General features: G+C 42.3%; 1 protein-coding gene across 10 annotated transcripts in view; it reads right to left on the bottom strand.

Moving 5' to 3' along the window:
• Nucleotides 1–19,079, bottom strand: part of LOC101679005 — a 279,318-nt gene that overhangs the window by 71,148 nt on the left and 189,091 nt on the right. For 5 of the 10 annotated variants that reach the window (XR_006608130.1, XM_045085092.1, XM_013060797.2 and 2 more), the window contains one exon: nt 16,811–16,851. The exons of the other annotated variants lie outside the window; for them this stretch is intronic. Coding sequence is in view for 4 of the 5 variants with exons in the window: in XM_045085092.1 (XP_044941027.1) it covers nt 16,811–16,851 (41 nt within the window). In the remaining variant the exon portion in view is untranslated. The remainder of the gene's footprint in view (nt 1–16,810; nt 16,852–19,079) is intronic. 10 annotated transcript variants of the gene reach the window in all.

Genomic DNA, 19,079 nt, shown 5'->3' with positions numbered 1-19,079 from the left:
TAAAGACTTTGAAAAGTAAGCTAATATTGAAACATTTGCCCCGACTAAACATACGTTTGAACTTGTAGTCTCCATCTAACCAGGTCAAATGCCTGCTTTTAAAAATTTAAAAAAAAAAAAAAAAAAATCAACATTCTTCATAAGATTTAAACACAACCCAGAGTCTCATAATGTAATCTTCAAAATATTCAGGATAGATTCCAAAATTACTCAACATACCAAGAACCATAAGAATTTCAACTCGCACAGGAAAAGATAGTCAACAGACGCCAATGCCGACATGATACAGATGTTGAAATTATGTGACATAGACTTTAAGGCAGCTATTATATAAATGTTTCAATGACCAATCATGAACATTCGTGAAACAAATGTTAAAATAAAAGTTCTCAGCAAATAAATAGGGACTAGCAAGAAAAAAGCAAATGAAAACCCTAGACCTGAAAACGACAATCATACACAATTTTTTAAAATCCCTGAATGATCTCGAGCTAAATGAAGATGGGAGTTGAAAGTGTCAGTGGACTTTAAGCTTGATCAACAGAAGTCATCAAATCACAACAGAAAAAAATTCAGAAGTAAATGAACAGAGCTTCAAAGACATGTAACTCAATAATAGATGGTCTACAGACATGTAACTCAATAAAGGAGGTCTACATGCATACCACCCAAGTGCCTAAAGGACAGAGGAAAAAACGTGTGCGGGGTGCCTAGGTGGCTCTGTAGGTTAAACCTTGGACTTGGATTTTGGCTCAGGTCTCGATCTCAGGGTCATGAGATGAAGCCACATGTTGGTCTCCATGCTGGGCTAGAGCCTACTTTAAACAAAAGTGCTAAAAATACATTTGAAAAAAAAAACAGGAGTGGAAAATTTGCTAACTTTGGCAAAAGACATGAACCTACAGATTCAAGAATCTGAGCAAACCTCAAATAGAATAAACTCAAAGCAACCCATGCTAAGACAAACTGCTACGGACTAAAGATACTACATTTGAGGTGGTGAAAAACAATTCTAGAACAAGAGAGTGGTGATGGTTGCAAAAACTGGACCATAACTAATGCTACTGAACACTGCATAATGGTTAAAATAGCAAATTTCATGCTATGTGTATTTGACCACAATTAAAAACAACAAAGAAATAATTTCAAAGTAGCCAAAGTAAAATGACACGTTACATAGGGAAATAACAATTAGAATGATTGTGGATATCTTGTAGAAACCATTGAAGCTACAAAGAAGGAAGTAGCATAAAATCTTTAACAAACTGTAATCTCGGGTTTTATATTCAGTAAAAACATCTGTAATAACAGCAGAATAAAGATGTTCTCAGATGAAGGGAAGCAGATAGCAGGCCTGCTCTAAAAAAATTCCCAAAAGAAGCATAGAAAGAAAGAAAATGATACTAGAAGGAAACATCAACAACAACAACAACAACAAAAACAAAAAAAAAAAAAAAGGAAGAAAAGAAATGGCAAATATCTGGATAAATATAATAGACTATTTTCCTCTTGAGCTCTTTAAAATGTATTTGATGGTTGGAAGCAAAAAGTGCTTGATGGGATTTTCAATAGATGTAGATACCACATGACACAATGGCGTCAAGAAGGAACCATAAAGGAACCTATAGGAAAAGCGTTCTACAACCCAAATACACTGTTAAGATATAAAATATATGTTAAAAACTTAACTGCGTATGTTGTAATCCATGAAGCTACCACTAGAATATATAAAGAGATGTCAAAAATCACACTTAAGGATGCCTAGGTGGCTCTGTGGGTTAAGTTGCTGCCTTCAGCTCAGGTCATGATTTCAGGGTCCTGGGATCGAGCCCTGCATCGGGCTCTCTCTCTGCCAGCCTCTCTGCCTACTTGTGGTTTCTGTCTGTCAAATAAATAAATAAAATATTTTTTTAAAAATCACACTTAACACAGAATACTAAAAGGGCTCAAAGGTCGCAAAACATGACAGGAAAAGTAAACAAACAAACAAACAAAAAATGGAATAGTGGACCTAAATCCAAATGTCAATTATGTTAAATATACATGGTCTAAACATAACAATAGAAAATCAGAGATAGTCAAATGAAAATTTTTTGAAGTTTTATGTATTCAGTTAGAGAGAGGGAGAGAGACCACACACGTGAGTCGGGGGGCAGGGTAGAGGGAGAGCAAGAATCCTCAAGCCGACTCCATGCTGAGTGCAGAGCCAGAGAACATGGGGCTTGACCTCAGGACCCTGAAATCATCACAGGAGCCAAAACCAAGAGTCAGCCACTAAACCGACTGAGCCACTCAAAGTGAATTTTTAAAATGACTCAGCTATATGCTATCTATGAAAAATTCACTTTAAATATATTTATATGGGTAGGTTAGCAGTAAAAGGATGAAAAAACATATAATGCAAACAATTTTTTTTAAAGTTTTAAAAAGCAAACAATCCAGCCAAAAAAAAACATGAACAGACATTTCACTGAAGATATGCTGATAGCAAGTACATACATGCAAAGATGTTCAACATCAGTAACTATCAGGGAAGTCCAAATTTAAAACCACAATGAGATATCACTACAAACCTATCAGAGTGATTAAGATAAAACAAAGTGACAACATCAAATTCCAGAAAGAATGTAGAGAAACAGGATCATTCATACACTGCTGTATGCTGGGAATATAAAATGATACAACCACTCTGGAAATGCACGAAATAATGTGCAATTCTCCTAAGATTAACCATTTAAATATTACTCAGCAATAAGTAAAAACTATTGAGACCAAAGTTGGATGAATAGGTGGGGAATTATGCTGAGTGAAAAGAAAGCCAATCCCAGAAAGTTAAGTGTCATATGATTCCATGTACGTAACATTTCTGAAGTGACAATTCTGGAAATGGAGAACAGACTAGTGGTTGCTAGGGCTAAGAATTGGCAGGAAGGGGTAAGAGGGGCGAGTGCAGTTAGAGAAGGACAACAGAAGGATTCCTGTAGCAGTGGCATAAACACTGGGGTAAATATGGAAACCTACATATATGATACAATTGCATTTAACTGAATACACACACACCCAAGTTACATTTAAAACTAGGGAAAACTTGAGTTAAGATCAGTGATTTGAATCAGTGTCCATTTCTTAACTGTGACATGGTATTATAGCCTGTAAAATGTTACCGTGAAGACAGATTAGATCAAGTGTTCACTCCTATGACCCAATGTGAATTGACAATTGTGGCAAATTAAAAATATTTATTTGAGAGAGAAAGAGAGCATGCACATGGTCAAGCCAGGAGAGGGGCAGAGGGAGAGAAAATCCTCAAGCAGACTCCCTGCTGAGTGCAGAGCTGGACTACGGTCTTGATTTCAGGACCTTGAAGATTATGACCTGAGCCAAAATCAAGTCGGCCACTTGATAGAATGAGCCACCCAGGTGCTACCAGATTGAAAATATTTTTTAAAAAGCAGGGGGGAGGGCGTGGAATGAATAGGGCTATATACAGAACTGAGAAAATTATCAGGGATAAAGACGGAGTACCGCATAATGATAAAACATGTATATGCACCTAACAACAGAGCTAAAAACACATAAAGCAAATCTGACAAAAATAAAAGGAAAAGTAGATACAGTAATCCCCCCTCCATCCATGGTTTTGCTCTTTAAGGTTTCAGTTATCCACAGTCAAGCACAGCCCAAAAGTAGATGATCCTCTTTCGAAGCTATAGTCAGGAGATCGATAGTAGTCTAACGCCACAGTCACGGTGCCTGCGTGGCCCACCTCACTCTGTCTCATCACACAGACATTTTACCATCTCACATCACAGAAAGGGGGAGTAGAGTACACGAAGATCTTTTGAGAGCTGAGGTTCATATAACTTATTAGAGTACAGTTATAATTGCTCTATTTTTATTATTAGTTATTATTGTTAATCTCTTACTGTGCCTAATTTGTAAATTAAACTTCATTATAGGTACATATCTTTACGGAAAAACATAGTGTAGATAGGGTCCGGTACTATCTGCACTGGGAATCTCAGAACACATCTCCCACAGATGAGGAGGGATGATTGTAAACCTGCAATTACAGTTGGATATGTCAAATCCCACCCCCTCAGTAACACAGGTTGAACAGGTAGACAGAAAATCAATAATGATAGCAAAGAACTGAATTTATCAACTAACTGCATGTAGTCGACATACAGAGGACACTCTACCCAAAAGCAAGAAAATATACATTGAGAGTAAATGAAATATTCAACAAGACAGACCATAATGGGCCATAAAAATACTCTCAATTTTAAAAGATAATAATCATACAATGCCTACTCTCAGACTATAATGCAAATAAACCAGAAATCAGTACCACAAACATTTCCAAGTATCTAGAAATGAAAATTCAATAGATGCACTCTTAGTTTCATTTATAACATTTGAAAATTTTTAAATTGAACCTAAGTTCACTGTGCATTAAAATCAGAACAGAGAGGAGCCTAAGTGGCTCAGCTGATTAAGCATCTGACTGTTCACCTCAGGGTCATGAGTTCAAGCCCTGCGTTGGGCTCCACGCTGAGCCTAGGACCTACTTTGATCAACTAATTAACTAAATAATTAGTTAATATCAGGAGAGATTTAATTCTTTGGAATTAGTCATTTGGAAATCTCAAGGTAGACCTAGTCCACCCACTCTAATACAGCCAGTATCAGTGCAGAACATGAAGAAAACCAATGGAGCTACTCTGAAATCTCAAGCTCACACCACGTAAGTACTACCTCCTAATGAGTTGTTTATAAGTCACTAAAAGACTATTAACTTTATTAACAGGATCCTTTTCACCTTAGTTTTCTATGAATCGTCTTATAATATATATTATTAACAGCAATAATCATCTAAGAATTCAGGACTATAGAACAGAAATTGGAAGGCGTGGGTGGCTCAGTTGGTAAGTGAGCCTCTGCCTTCAGCTCAGGTCATGATCCCAGAGTTCTGGGATCAAGTCCCACATCGGGCTCCCTGCTCAGCAGGAAGCTTGCTTCTCCATCTGCCTGCTGCTCCCCCTGCTTGTGCTCTCTCTGACAAATAAATGAATAAAAGCTTTGAAAAATAAATAAAACATCACCAACTCACTGTTGGGAATCTGTATGCCTTGACCTGATCCCTATCTGTCCAGCCTCCTTTTACTTTTAGATAAGTTTAGAACTTTATGCTTGAAAGGATCTCCACTCCTGAAATGGGAACGACTTCTAGACACTTGCCATACTTAGGAGACTTTCTAATCTAGAGGAAATAAAGTTTGACTTCCTAAGGACATGGGTCAGGGTTGAGAAAATCCGTCAAGTATGTCAAACAAAGGAGGAGTTGGTGATGGCATATTTTTATATTATAAGTGTGTACGGTGCCTGTAGCTCTGCATCATCTAATTTCAAAAAGTACACTCTCGTGCCCAACAGATAGCAATGTAGCTATTTTAAAGGCAAAAGGAATAAATGCCAACAGATCACTGAGCATTAATAGATGTAAAATATGGCTTTTAGAGGCACCTGGGTGGCTCAGTGGGTTAATCCGCTGCCTTCAGCTCAGGTCATGATCTCAGGGTCCTGGGATCAAGTCCCGCATCGGGCTCCCTGCTCAGTAGAAATCCTGCTTCCCCCTCTCTCCCTGCCTGCCTCTCTGCCTACTCGTGATCTCTCTCTCTGTCAAATAAATAATTTTTTTAACCTAAACATAAATAAATAAATAATATTAAAAATAAATAAATCGATAGATATGCCTTTTAACAATGATCCACATGAAAAGGAAAAGAAAAATGTTCAACATCAGAGTTTCCATTTTGGGATTCCCATCACTCGGCAAATATTAATGGACTGTCTATTGGGTGCCAGACATTACACAGTCATCACTCTTTAGAAATACCCAGTTCAGCAAGGAGAAGACAGACAAATAAACAATTACACTTTGATATGCTATTTGCTATAACAAAGGGACACTGACAGCAGCTGCAGAGAGAAGACATTGGGGCTAGGCTTTTGAGTAGGTAGGACAGTCTCTAGGAGGAAGACAAAGCAGGAGGAACCAAGAAAAGGACAGGTGCATTCATGGACAGACCAGGAAAGAGCATTATTCCTTAACAATGGTAGGAGCCAGGACACTTTAAACATAGGATTTGGAGGAGAAAGACAGGAAACAATGCAGAAAAACCAGTCTCGGAAAGGTCTTGTACTCTCCTGGAGGATTTGAAGCAGGGGAAAGACGTCATCAGAAACTTCCTTAAAAATGAAGCTCTGCAGAGAGCATCTGCTGCTAGCAAGAAATGATGAGAGAGAGAAACAAAAATGGAGCCAGGGATGCTTAGGAGGTAACCCACAAAAGACTTGGTGACTCAGTTGGCCATACAGAAGAAGGCGTCCAAGGTGAATCCCAGCTTCTAGCTTGGACCCACTCTAAAGAGAGACAACGTAAGAAGAAATTGGGTGAAGACAATGGATTAGCTTCAAAAGTGTTCAACGCAACGTACCTTCTAGATAGCGAGATGGAGATTTACAGCAGTAGAGTGAGAACAGGAATGTGGATTTTAAGAGAGTAAGAGTGTCAAGGGGCTGGACACAACGAAGTCAGCGGTTAGTGAGTTACTGAAGTCATTGGGGACAGACGGAATCACACACAGAAAAATACATTCTTACAGTATTATAATAAGTGTTTCCTTGGCAGAAATACAGGAACTGAGAACTGCTTTAAAATTTCACTATACAGTTTTCTCTGTTTCAAAGTTTGTAAACCAATGTTCCAAAACGATCATAAAAGCCAATAATTATGCACTTTCCTTCCATCAGCAGTGAACTCCACTTTGAGGGGCGCCTGGTGGCTCAGTTGGTTAAGCACCTGCTTTGGGATCATGTCATGATACCAGGGTCCTGGGATTGAGCCCCATCTGGGGCTCCTTCTTCTTCTCACTTTGCCCCTTCCTCTGCTCGAGCTCTTTCTCTCTCAAATAAAATCTTTTAAAAAAAGAAGAAGTGGACTCCACTTCTAGCAGCCCAATTAGAAACCCCTGTCTCCTGCCCACTCCAGCCTGAGTAGGGTTCCAACAGCTGATGGAACAGAACCCAGAGTCAGCAGGCACGGTCTTCCTGAAGTTCTCATCAACACGGCAGCGCATGATCACCCCTCTCTCACACAGAACACTTACCTCTCTCCTATCCTTCCCATCACCGCCTAGCCCCTCCTGTCTTTTGGGGGAGGATATACCTGTAAGCCACAAATAAGCTACGAACTCCACTTGGAGCCATTGGTATAGGATAAGATATGAGTAATGACTTCAGAAATTAAGACGGTGAGGAGAAATCCTATTGCTTTCGATATCTGTGAGAAAGCAGAAAAGAGTCAGAACGAGAAAAGTGTGGCCAGAATTATAAAATCCAGGCAAAACGAGGGTTTCCCTGCTTCGGATTGTCTTTGGGCATCTAAGTCCAACTAGCTGATCTCTAAGTGTACCATGCTCCTGGCAGGAGAACTGAGGTGGAGGAGGAGAGTACAGGAAGACTCTGCCAAATTTTAGGGGCTCAGGAGCCAATACTAGGTAAGAGGGCCACCAGGTAAGACTCCAGTATCCAATCCCGTCAGAAATCCAGGAAAACCAATGTTCCTCAAGCATCTGAAATTGGAAGAGCCTTCTTAGCAGAAATCTTTGATAGCCAAGTCTAGTAAAAAGAGACCAAGAAATATAAACAACCAAGAGTCTTAAAGTACCAAATTCCCCAGGTTGACCTGAACTTGGCAGGTCTGTGCCTTCAGTGAAATGCTCCAGCACTGTCCCACTGTCCTAACAAGACAGATGCACAGAGAGAGGAAAACCCCCGGAGACCTTCTGCTCACAGCTCCTAACAAAATGTTCTAAATAAAATACTTCCATATTCTGGAGGCCTCTCCTTATCAGTACTCACATCTCCAGAAACAGAAATATGAACCACTGGTATCTGGTCAGGCCTGTCTTCCAGAAGTTGCTTTGGCTTTGGGGGGCTTTCCTGACTTGCCCTAAAGATTTCTCAGGCTGCTCTGTAATAAAGAGGGTTGAAATGCATATTGTGTCAACAGACACTTCCTGGAAAGGAAATGAACCGGAGGACAATACCTCACTCATCTGAAACAGCCAGACATACCTATAGGCGAGACAGAGCAAGCCAAAAGTCTTTGTTTGGTGTTTTGAAAAGGAAAAACAGTTGAGGACAGATCTACCAAGAAAAAAGTGCCAGCGACACTCAAGATGTGGTCACACCAGCTGCCCGTTTAGGTCAACTCCAGTGCATTCATGAAGCTTGGGGCTGGAGACAAGCAGAACCCCAACCCACGGCATCCCCGCAAAAGCAATCCACAGACTTGCTAATAACCTCCAGAAATAACAACATTCCCCTCGGGATAACAGTAATGTGTGTATTGAGTTCTGGCCCAGAATATACGTGGAGATATCTAGTCTCCAAAGTTCTGTCGTTCCCAGGGTGCCATAAAACATCATTTGAATACTCTCAAAATAAAGAGGTTTAATTTTTCCTTTTTTTTTTTTTTTGTAATTATTGCTTATTTATTTATTTGACAGACAGAGGTCACAAACAGGCAGAAAGACAGGCAGAGAGAGGGGGAAGCAGTCTCCCTGCTGAGCAGAGAGCCCGACGAGCGGCTCAGTCCCAGGACCCTGGAACCAGGACCCGAGCCAAAGGCAGAGGCCCCAACCCAGTGAGACACCCAAGCACCCCAAGAAGTTTAATTTGTCTTAACCATTCCATGTCTATCATCACTGACCCCAGGGCTACCGGCTTAAAACGGACGTGCCCCTGCCTGAAATACAGCAGCAATCAAGGCAAGAGAAATTGACAAGAAAAAGCAGAAAGGGGATTAGAGGACACGGAAGAGCTGGGCTTGGGCTTGGATGCTTACTCTCAGCCCGTCCGTCTCACAACCCACTTCGTGTCCAAAGCGTGATGTAAGGTGTGGAGGGCAGCAGGCACCCCCACCGCGAGGAGGACATGTCTGCCCTCCAGAAAGCCACGTATCTCCTTTCCTTGGGAAATTCTGCTGATGTATTTACTGTTTCCCGTCTATCCTCCTAAAACTATCACCGCATAATAAGTATGAGCATCATTTCAATAAAAGCAGAGCCGGAGAGGGTCACGGCTGTTCATACTTCCTCAGGCCCTAGTGACAGAGGACAGAGCAGATTTATGGCCCTGGTCAAGTGTTTTTATCTTTCCATGGGAGAAAGATATTTAGGACTCACAAGAGTGAGATACTAGCAAGAATGCAGTCCCTCAACTCGTTATCATTTGTAAATTCTCAGCCTGATTTGATAACAAATATCACTTTTTCTTCAGTGCCATTGGCAAAGGAAAGGAAAAAAGTCACTGTGATAACAAAGGTGTCATTATTTCTGGTAGCATTTTGCTGGGTTCTGTTAATAATCACACATGTAGTCAACTCATGGCCCTAGGTTCTCACATCACTAAATAAATACTGCCCGGTGGCAAATATTAGTATCCCCAACTTTGCATTCCAAAGGAGTCATGAAACCTATCAGAAAGGTCAGATCTCAGTAAATAAGGCCAAAGCAAAATTAAAAAAAAAAAAAGTCTCCTATTCACACTACTTCCTAGTTTCAATATCAATTCCTGCGTCTCTGTCTCTCAGTGGCATTTCCAACAGACACAACAGTAGTCACTGTAATTCCATCATATCTGATATTATGCATTTGATTGTAGTAGTTTATAAAAACAGAGTCCTAGAAGCAATCCTGTAGCTTTCTTAAATTCTCAAGGACTCATACTACATTCCCCTTTTTAGAACTTAGAGCCAACTGGTCATTCTGAATTCTTGCTGTGCATCAGAAGCAGCTCTGGAGAACCTTTCTAAAAAAAGACATATCCTAAGACCCTACTCTACACTGACTAAATCAGGATGCTGGTAGCCAGGGCCCACACTTGTAAATCTAAAACAAAAACAAAAACAAACAAACAAACAAAAAAAAACTCTTGAGTGATTATACTATATAGCCAGGGTCCTGAAATACTATGCAACTTCAAGTGATAGGTCAATCACCAAACTCTAAAACCTCAAAGAAACCTGAGAAATGCAAAAATTAGCACATTCCTTTTACAGGGAGGAGCCAGATCTGTTGAGAAACTTGCCCAGGATCAGACAATTCATTAGAATTAGAATTGCCCCCAGAACTATAGTTCCCCCAAAATAAGAATGTTATATGCAGATGGAATATCCCCTAAAAGATAAAATATGGACCCCAAAAGATACTGCTTTTGATTCCTTAAAATACAATTACTTTAAAAAAAAAAAAAAAAGCATAAAATTGGGTTTATCATTCTTTCTACTCCATTTTCTCCAAACACCTCCTGAATTTCTTTCACATGAAAAGTTTACCTGTTATAGCTCGTGGATGAAAATTAACCAACATCTGCGTAAAGACTGTAGGAAATATACAAGAATCCTATTAATAGGGATAAGCCACAAAGGAGAGCTGATTATTATAAATACTCAGTGAAGACTGGCTGACCCCTTTACCTACGGGGTAAGAAGTTCCTAATTGTCAAAATTATGGATCACAACCACTGTTTATAGTTTTCATTCTAGCTGCTTTAATTATCAAAGACAAGACCCAGATTGCCCCACCCTCACCAAAGTCAAGTCATCTCCAGGAAGGTATTTACATACCCCAAACCAGTTAGGATAGATCATTTAATGATCAAATAATATATTTATTCTTAAAGAAAACTTTTAAATGCAATCCCAGTGGAAGGGAAGAAAAGGGAAGAAGGTGGTGACATTTCCTGTGTTAAACTTCACAATAAATTTACACCCCGATTCAGCAAGTGCTTTCTCAGTGGCTTCCCAGTAGCTGAGATAATTATACAACTGCCTTCTTGATGTATGAGTCCCCATTGAGAGAAGTCAGCTGAATCCCAAGGACAGCATTCCAGGGCGTTGAAAAGAATTCTTTTAATACGCACCCACTGTGTGGCTTGGTGCAGGCAAGATATCCCCCTGCCCCGGTGAAGGAGACAGGAGAGTGGATGGAGCATAGGTCATTTTGTTGACAGGGATGCAGGCAGGTAAGTGAAAAGTGCTGATGTTCAAGTACTTATTAGACACCAAGAACTGATCTCATCTTACAAATGACCTCCAGGAAATTATAAATGCTAAAGGATGAAAAAGCCTCATCTAATATGTTTACGCTCTCATAGAGCCTACGATAATGCCTCAAATGCGACGGAGAATGAGTAGACAGCTGATGAGTTGAATGAAAAAGAAAGTCCGGAACTTCAGTCCCAAAGGGCGTGAGGGTTCCCCACAACGAACAGCGTTCCACACAATAATGCTAAAGTCTCGTTTTGCCCTCACCCTTCCATCGGAATCTCTGGTGAAGGCCGCGATTCTAGTCCCTGGCGGGGGCACAATTTATATGTAAATGAATGAAGAGTAAGCCATCTTCAAGGACTCTAACAAGTTTATATATATTTAACCTTATTTCCTGTTTCTTCCTATTGAAGTGTCAGCTCTATAAAGGCAGGACGTCGTGTCTGCACACAGACATAACAAACGTGACTAAGTGAATGCTTAGGAGAAAGGAGGTAACCAATATACCCGTATTGACTATGTGTTGCCAAACAAATAAATACTGAGGTAACAACACAGCCGGCTTGGCCCTGGAGAGACAGGAACCAGAGGCATCATCCCACCTGGTTCCTCTCCCTCTCCTCATCGTGTAATGTGATTTGAGCTGAACTGAAAGCTGAAACGTTCCTGTTAGAAGTCTTCTCCACTTAGGTAATATTAACACTGTAGAAATGCAAAACGAGGGGCACCTGGGTGGCTCAGTGGGTTAGGCCACTGCCTTCGGCTCAGGTCATGATCTCGGGGTCCTGGGATCGAGTCCCGCATCAGGCTCTCTGCTCAGCGGGGAGCCTGCTTCTCTCTCTCTCTCTCTCTCTCTCTCTCTCTCTCTGCCTGCCTCTCTGCCTACTTGTGATCTCTGTCAAATAAATAAATAAAATTAAAAAAAAAAAAAAGAAATGCAAAACGATATGTGTTTTGCAATAAACACTCATACCAATCCCGTATGCATCCTAGCTCCAGGCCAGAAGAATCCAAGGCCAAAAGTACACGCCAGCGGGAGCCCCAAACCCCCTTCTGTATTATCTTTTAGGCAACAGGACCCTAACGTTCCCTGTTCAAACAGCCCAAGCTCCCTTACTTCGGGACTGTGCAGAATTTGCCCCTGGATACTCGCCCAGGCTTTGACAGAAAACCCCGAGACTGATTTTCAACATCAGGTCCATGCTTCTACTCATGGCACCTGGCCAGGCGAAGACTTCTCAAGAATTTGGAAACTCAAAATTCAAACCTGGCCTTTAAGGTTGTCATGAAGGTGTATTTCTCAGAGTAGGAAAACTGCTAAACATAATGACAGTTAGGGTTTGTTTTGTTTATTTGTTTTTGTTTGTTTGGTTTGGTTTTTTACTTTGATTTGTAACTTCCAAATATTTAGATATATAGCCTGTGACCTGCATTCACATTCCGGCTCTGGGCACCTCAAAGAAAGCAGCGGGGCGTAAAGAAAGCAGGCTCGGGGCAGGTGGCCGACGGGGGTGTACCGGGCCAGTAGCTGGAAGAACCAGAACTCGAACCCAGCTCTCTGCAACCTTAGTGTCCCTTTCCAGAGCCACCCCACTCCCCTCGACTCTACTGCTTCCAAAGGACCCACGCATGCTCTCGTAAGTGTCGTGATTATGTCAACCATGAAGAGTTGAGGCCACCGGTCCAGGAACCCACAGGCCCCCGGATGCTCCGGCATCCTGCACTTCCTGGTGGCCAACACCACGGGAGCCAGACGCAGGCAACTCTGCGTCCAAATGTTTGCTCTGCGTGTGCATGCTTGTCGCTCCCTGCCGCGCGGAGAGCACTTCTGCTAGAGGTAAGCAAGCAGTGACACGGGCCTCACAAGAAGCAGCCTGAGGGTTCTGAACGCACATCTTTTTACAACTCCAAGCCCAGAAGTGCATTAGTGTTCTTGCAAAACAGGCTGGGCGGCAGTTTAGAAAGCCCACATATAATACCTTCATAAGACCTGTACTTAAAGATCCTTTCATCCAAGAAATTCAAAGTACTTTACGAGCTCAGAGCCATTCAGCCAAACACTCCAGGGAGAAATGCAGGTGGCTGGGGTTATGCTTGTTGACAAAGAAACTGAGGCAGGCTGACAGCCCTAAGTACCGTGCCTTAAAAACAGTCTGTGCTTTTGGAAAATGAATGTCTCTAAACATCCACAAAAGCACTGGGGAGGGGGGACTTGCACTATTTTTGTAGAAATTAAATCGAATGTAACAGAAGTAAATACAGTGTCACAGAAATCTTGCCTTGTTGTACTTCATTCAACCAAAAGGCCAAAAATGTATGCTCCGTCCGCGGCAAATAGCTATCGTTAAACTTGAGATCCTAGTGCCGTTCAAAATGCAAATTCCACAATCCCAAATTTTAAGACAGAAATCCCCCCCCCCACACACACACACATACCAAATAAAATTAGGCTTTTACACCTTTGGCCAAAAAGCACTTAGCCAAGGTGATTAGCGTGTTCCCTCTAGTCTAGATAGAATCAATTTCAAACCAAAGAGATTAGTTTCATTTGCTTTTTTAGTGGGAGTTAAATGGCCCCAGGGAAGTATGTGTGAGCGGGTTGGAGGAAGCGCTCTTACACATAAGGAAGATTGGGCATTCAGGAAGAATAAAACTTATAAAGAAGCCGTTGCCATTACCGTCATATAATCCAAATAAACTCTGCGTTGAAAACATGTGTCTCAAACGTCTACTCTTAAAAATCCAACACCTAGTGAGCGCTTGCTGTATGCTAACCACTATTCTGGGTGTTCAGAAGTAAACTATTTTACAGATGAGGAAACTAGCTCAGAAAAAAAAAAAAAGTTGATCCCCGCAGTCTCAAAGAGTTTACAGTGACCCTGGAGAAATAATCCCTTGTTCAGTCAGTAAGCTGATGTGCCCAGGATGGGAAATATGCAAATATGTATCAGCGTCTCCTGGGCAGCCGCCCATCGAACGGAAGACCTTGCAGGTCAAGCGGGTTTCCAACGGGCACCTAGGAGATGTGGGATCAAGGCAGTGGAGGCAGAACAGAGGGGCTGGGGCAGGGGAAAAGAGTTTGCAGAGAGGAGGTCCCTTCCAACAGGGAAACTGGGGGTGGGGATGGGGTGAAGCAACTTTAGACTGGAGGACATTGATTATGCCAGTGCACCAAGACATTCAAGAAACAAACTCAGAGTCACCTGGGTTGTCTGGCATGGCTACAGAGAATGAGGGTACATGAGACGAGTTGGTCAAACGTAACCTGGGGCTGGAAAGCTATGGAGAAACAGGCATTAGATATTAGACATACACAACTGCAAAAGCAATCAACGCCTCCGCAAGATAAGGTTCCTTGGGGTGGGGGCGCTCCCCTGATTCTAGCACAGGTGGTTTCTGTCTCCTGTTGTTTCAAGAACGGACTGGTATTCCTCCTTTGTCATTACAGCTAGCACTTCGATAACATGAGCACCTAACTTAGAATAAGTTATTTCAGACGAACCCCAAAAGGCAACTTCTAGTACGGTCACTGTATTCTAATAGGACTGAGGCATCGTGGGGGGCCAGAATAAACACCTGCTAAATGGGAGTTTCTGGGCTTTGTGTCCTCAAACATGGCCCAAACTGAAGTACAGGATGAGTACGAAGGATTTCCGTTCTAATTATCAGCGCTCCCTCCTCTCGTCCTGGGCACCCGCGTCATGCAGGTGTCGTGGACTCCCCAGGAGATGACAGAGAAGCTGGTGAACACCGTCTCCCCATCCATCACATGGTATCTGCCGCCTTCCTCCTCTGCTCAGTCCCAAGCAGAGTTCTCCGCCATCAAGAACCAATGTCAGGGCCCCCAGGGTGGCTCCGTCGGTGGAGCGTCCGACTCTTGATTTCAGCTCCAGTCGTGATCTCAGGGTCATGATATCGAGCCCCACGTCCTGCTCAGCGTGGAGTCTGCTTGAGATCCTCTCCCTCGGCCCCCCTCCCCACTAGCACATTCTCTCTCTCAAAAAACAATGCAAAAAACAGAAAACAAAAACCAATGTCAAAGGTGCTAATGCCCAATGTACTAGTTTAGCTGCTGAAACACCAACAACGTTACCTCCACCCGCTGTCCACAACACCTACTCTTATTCTGCCAAACCCAATCTGTGACGGAGTTACTGGTGTCACCTCACATATGCAATGTGGCACACAGATACTGGTCAGTGGGCTCTCCTCACTTTCTGGTTTCACTTTAAACACTGTCCAATCTCCCTAGGTTTCCACCATGATTCCAGGAGGGGTCAACTGTAGACTAACCCAAAGGACCGCCAGCATGCTCTCCTTGAAACCTTCCTCTCCTCCAGTAACACATTCTGAAGTTGGGTTCACATACACAGTCCTCCATCGGTTTGCAACCTCCTTTGAACAAACGTAGGAGATGAGAAGATTTCACAATTCAGGCTCTGAGATTGGTAAAACACTTAGAATGGCTCATGGCCCATCGTAAGCACTCATTAACCATTACTCGTTCCCATAAGCATTATTCTTAGAGGCGTACACTTAATATACAGTTACCGCTTGGACTGTCTAAGGCACCAGCAATGGTGACCTATCCTTCCAATATTTCTTGTCCAAGTCAACTAGGTCTTCCCATAGAACAAGGTCTTTCCCACAGGTTCCTCAAACAATGACAAAAATAGACTCCTGGAAACCAAAACACCAGGCCTCCAGACTTGCCCAGACAAGACTGAATTTAAGAATATGAGTAAGCACAGATCAGGCCAAGGCCATACCACTGGTTGCAACTAAAAGTCGGCTTTCCCACATGCATTTAAAACTATCCACAGATAAAGAAAAGACACACATATCCTTGCGTGGGCTTCGGAATAATAGTATAGACTGTACACCTTACCCAAGAGCTCCCTCCTACCGACCTGATAAACAGACGGCCAAAAGAGCATCATGGCAACACGCCTTGCATTTTGGTTGACATGGTAACCCAAACCCAGCGAAGAGGAGACCGTGTGACCTCACCCCAGGATGGAAGCCAGAGGTTTCACTTGAGATTTCTGCCTTCAATCAGATCTGGAAAGCGTTTTCACTTGCTTTATCTTTCGGAAAAGTGGATGGTAGCAGGGACCCAAGGAGGCGAGAAGGTCGAACCACAAACTGTCCAGATTCCATTACCCTAAATTCCTTGATGAATAAATTCCCTTGTTCCAGTTTCAATAGAGGGTAAATGACAACTAAAACTATCTGATCCTCATTGAGGTTTAAATCCCCTCTTCTCTTCCTATATCAGGGGAAGAGAATTCATGGCTTCCTCCCCAAAGGGTTTCCTTTCAGTACAACCTCAAGCAAACCCTGCTTCCTTCTTCTTCTACCTTTATACCCTATTCCTGACACTCCTCAGTCTGTCCACCGCAGCCGGCTAACCGTGAGGGAGGCCAGCACCCTAGCACATGCCTTCCTCCCAGAGCGCCTCAGTGGGAAAGGCACGATCACACTCCTTTTTAGACATCGTCCTGACTGTTACTGGTCGACGATCTCAGGCCGGTTTCTTCAGCTCTCTGGGCCTCCACTTCTGCCATCGGTGAAATGGATTCTATCTCTGCAGCCCCAACGGCCACCAAAATGCTCCCAAGTCAGGAGCCCACAGGGTGTCGCACGGCGCACAGACACAAAGAATGATTGGAGACCAAACCCCAGTCTTACCATATGGGTGAAAGAGCTCTGTCCTTGGAGGTGGGGGTCACCTAGGGAAAAAATTAAGAAAACTGAATATAGGGGAGGGAAAAAAGCAAAGCAAAGAAACACTTTATATCTTATCCCCCAAGTGGAATTCAACAGCGTGAGGGCCCACAGCACAATGGACAGTAGCTACAAGGCGCCCGGGGGTACACCTGAAACCCGCCCTCCCCACCCGCGCAGAGTATTTTTGTATCTGATGTAACTAGAAAGGGAAAATTAGGCAGATGGAAGATTTTTTTATATACTGGAAAAAAAAAAAAAGAGAGAATATAGCACTGACGTTACAAAACTGGTTTAATGAGTCTTATTTCACTACGGATTCTAAGTAATTTTAAGTGTTTTTAGATGTGACGAGAGTTTATTAGGTGCTACAAAGCACAGGCAACCAAAAAAACAATTTGTCAAGTGAACTGAACAGGTCTCTCTACTCTTTCTTTTTAGGAAAGAGCAAGCTGGGGCCGGAATGTTCCACTCTGCTCCGTCCTCCTCATTTAGTGAATGTCCCACGTGTCAAGAACACACGTTTAGAAGCTCCAAATAGAGGAGGCCATAATTATGACCACATATGTGGAAGAATTTAATCAGTTAATGTCTCGGGGTCTACCCCAACACTGACAGCACACAATCAATGTAAGAAGCTACTTAGTAGATTGGATTTTCTTTTCCCTTGAATTTGAGATACAGAAGTCTGCGTGGTTTGACTTCCCTGGAAAATTTCCAGATTTTGTCCTTCAGTTTCAACTTGGTAGATGGGGCTTTGTTTCTTAAAGACACTAGTGAACGGTTTTGCTGACTGGCTATTAAATCTGTTTTTAAGAACAGTTTAGGTATTCTTTGCAAGCGGTTTCTGTTATTCCCATCGTGTTATTTTATTTTGGATTTTTTCATCTTTCTTCGCCGTTTTAGATCCTCTCTCTTGGTGGCAGGCCTAAGTGCTCAGGTAATATACATACAAATGCTTCAACCGACAGATGGGTAAGTATCATCTCATGGTGCCCATACTTCTTAGCAAAAAAAGTACCCACAGCAGAGTGCACTAATTCCATCCCCTCAAGTGCTATAATGATTCCTGCAGGGGGTAGTTTGCAACTAAAATTGCAGTACAATGGATATATAAATTAAGACTCACAATAATGCTTGACAATACAATGAACCAAGTTTTCTAATATTCCTATTTCCAATCCACCCAGTGCATAAAACCGGAAAAATTACTTTAAAACCAGTAGCAACATCAAACTTGTTAAAACCATTTTTTTGCAATGTCAGGGCTATATCCTCATTTTTTTTTTAAATAAATGGTTTTCATGAATGAAATATATACTCCAAGAGGGCAAACCTCCAAAGAGAGATCTTTTTTTTTTTTCCTAATTGGAGAACTTTTCAACTTCTGTAGGTTAATCTCCATAGGGGCAGGATACCTGGAAACTCATTTACAACCCATATTGAAGACATCTTTACGAAAGTGCTAACTCCCAACCGGGTAGCTGGTTATTAACTTTTAATACATTATTAGCCCCATTTTATGGCTGAGGAAATGAAGGCAGAGAGAAGTCAAAGCATCTGCCCAGGGTGAGACTGATAGTAAGTAGTAGAACCAGAAAGCTGAATCAGAGAACTCCTGCTCCGAAGAATTTAGCTACTATTCAATATCACCCGGTAGCCATACTCAAGCCCCTACTTATTTGTCCTAGAAAACATCTTACTCTAAGGCCAGACTAACACAGGTCCAAATCTGAGAGATTTAGATACAGAAATGACTAGAAGCCCTGAACTTGCAGATTCCTTTGCTCATGAGACATTCTTCCTGCACAAAGCCCAGAAAGTGGGTTCTGACAAGGGTCCCCCTGAATTATGGGGATCAGGGAGAGCCCACAACTATCGACCCACTGGTTCACCTGCTTTCAGTTATCGGGAGATACTCTGCCTCCTAAACTGTGCATAGACCAAGGAATGTCAAGGGCATCGATATTTATATCCCATGAACCTGAAGGTCAGTTCAAAAGGGTACCAGTTATTTATGGGAACGTTTTAGTCACCTCGGGCAGAGAGGAGAAAGCGGAGAGCTTGGAAACATTCCCACGTTACCTTCGTCTTTAAAAGAAGTCTACTGCCAACCACGAAGACATTCCAAAGTCAAGGGTAAAAGGAGTATTTTTAACATAAAAATATCACTTGTGACAGTCACTTTTCATGAATTGAATGCCCCCCCAACAAGGCGAAAGAGCTCATCGCA

Source organism: Mustela putorius, unplaced genomic scaffold (genome assembly GCF_011764305.1).
Source record: "Mustela putorius furo isolate JIRA1106 unplaced genomic scaffold, ASM1176430v1.1 tig00000831_pilon_pilon_pilon, whole genome shotgun sequence".
Taxonomy (NCBI): domain Eukaryota; kingdom Metazoa; phylum Chordata; class Mammalia; order Carnivora; family Mustelidae; genus Mustela; species Mustela putorius.
This window is presented reverse-complemented; position numbering and strand designations above follow the sequence as displayed.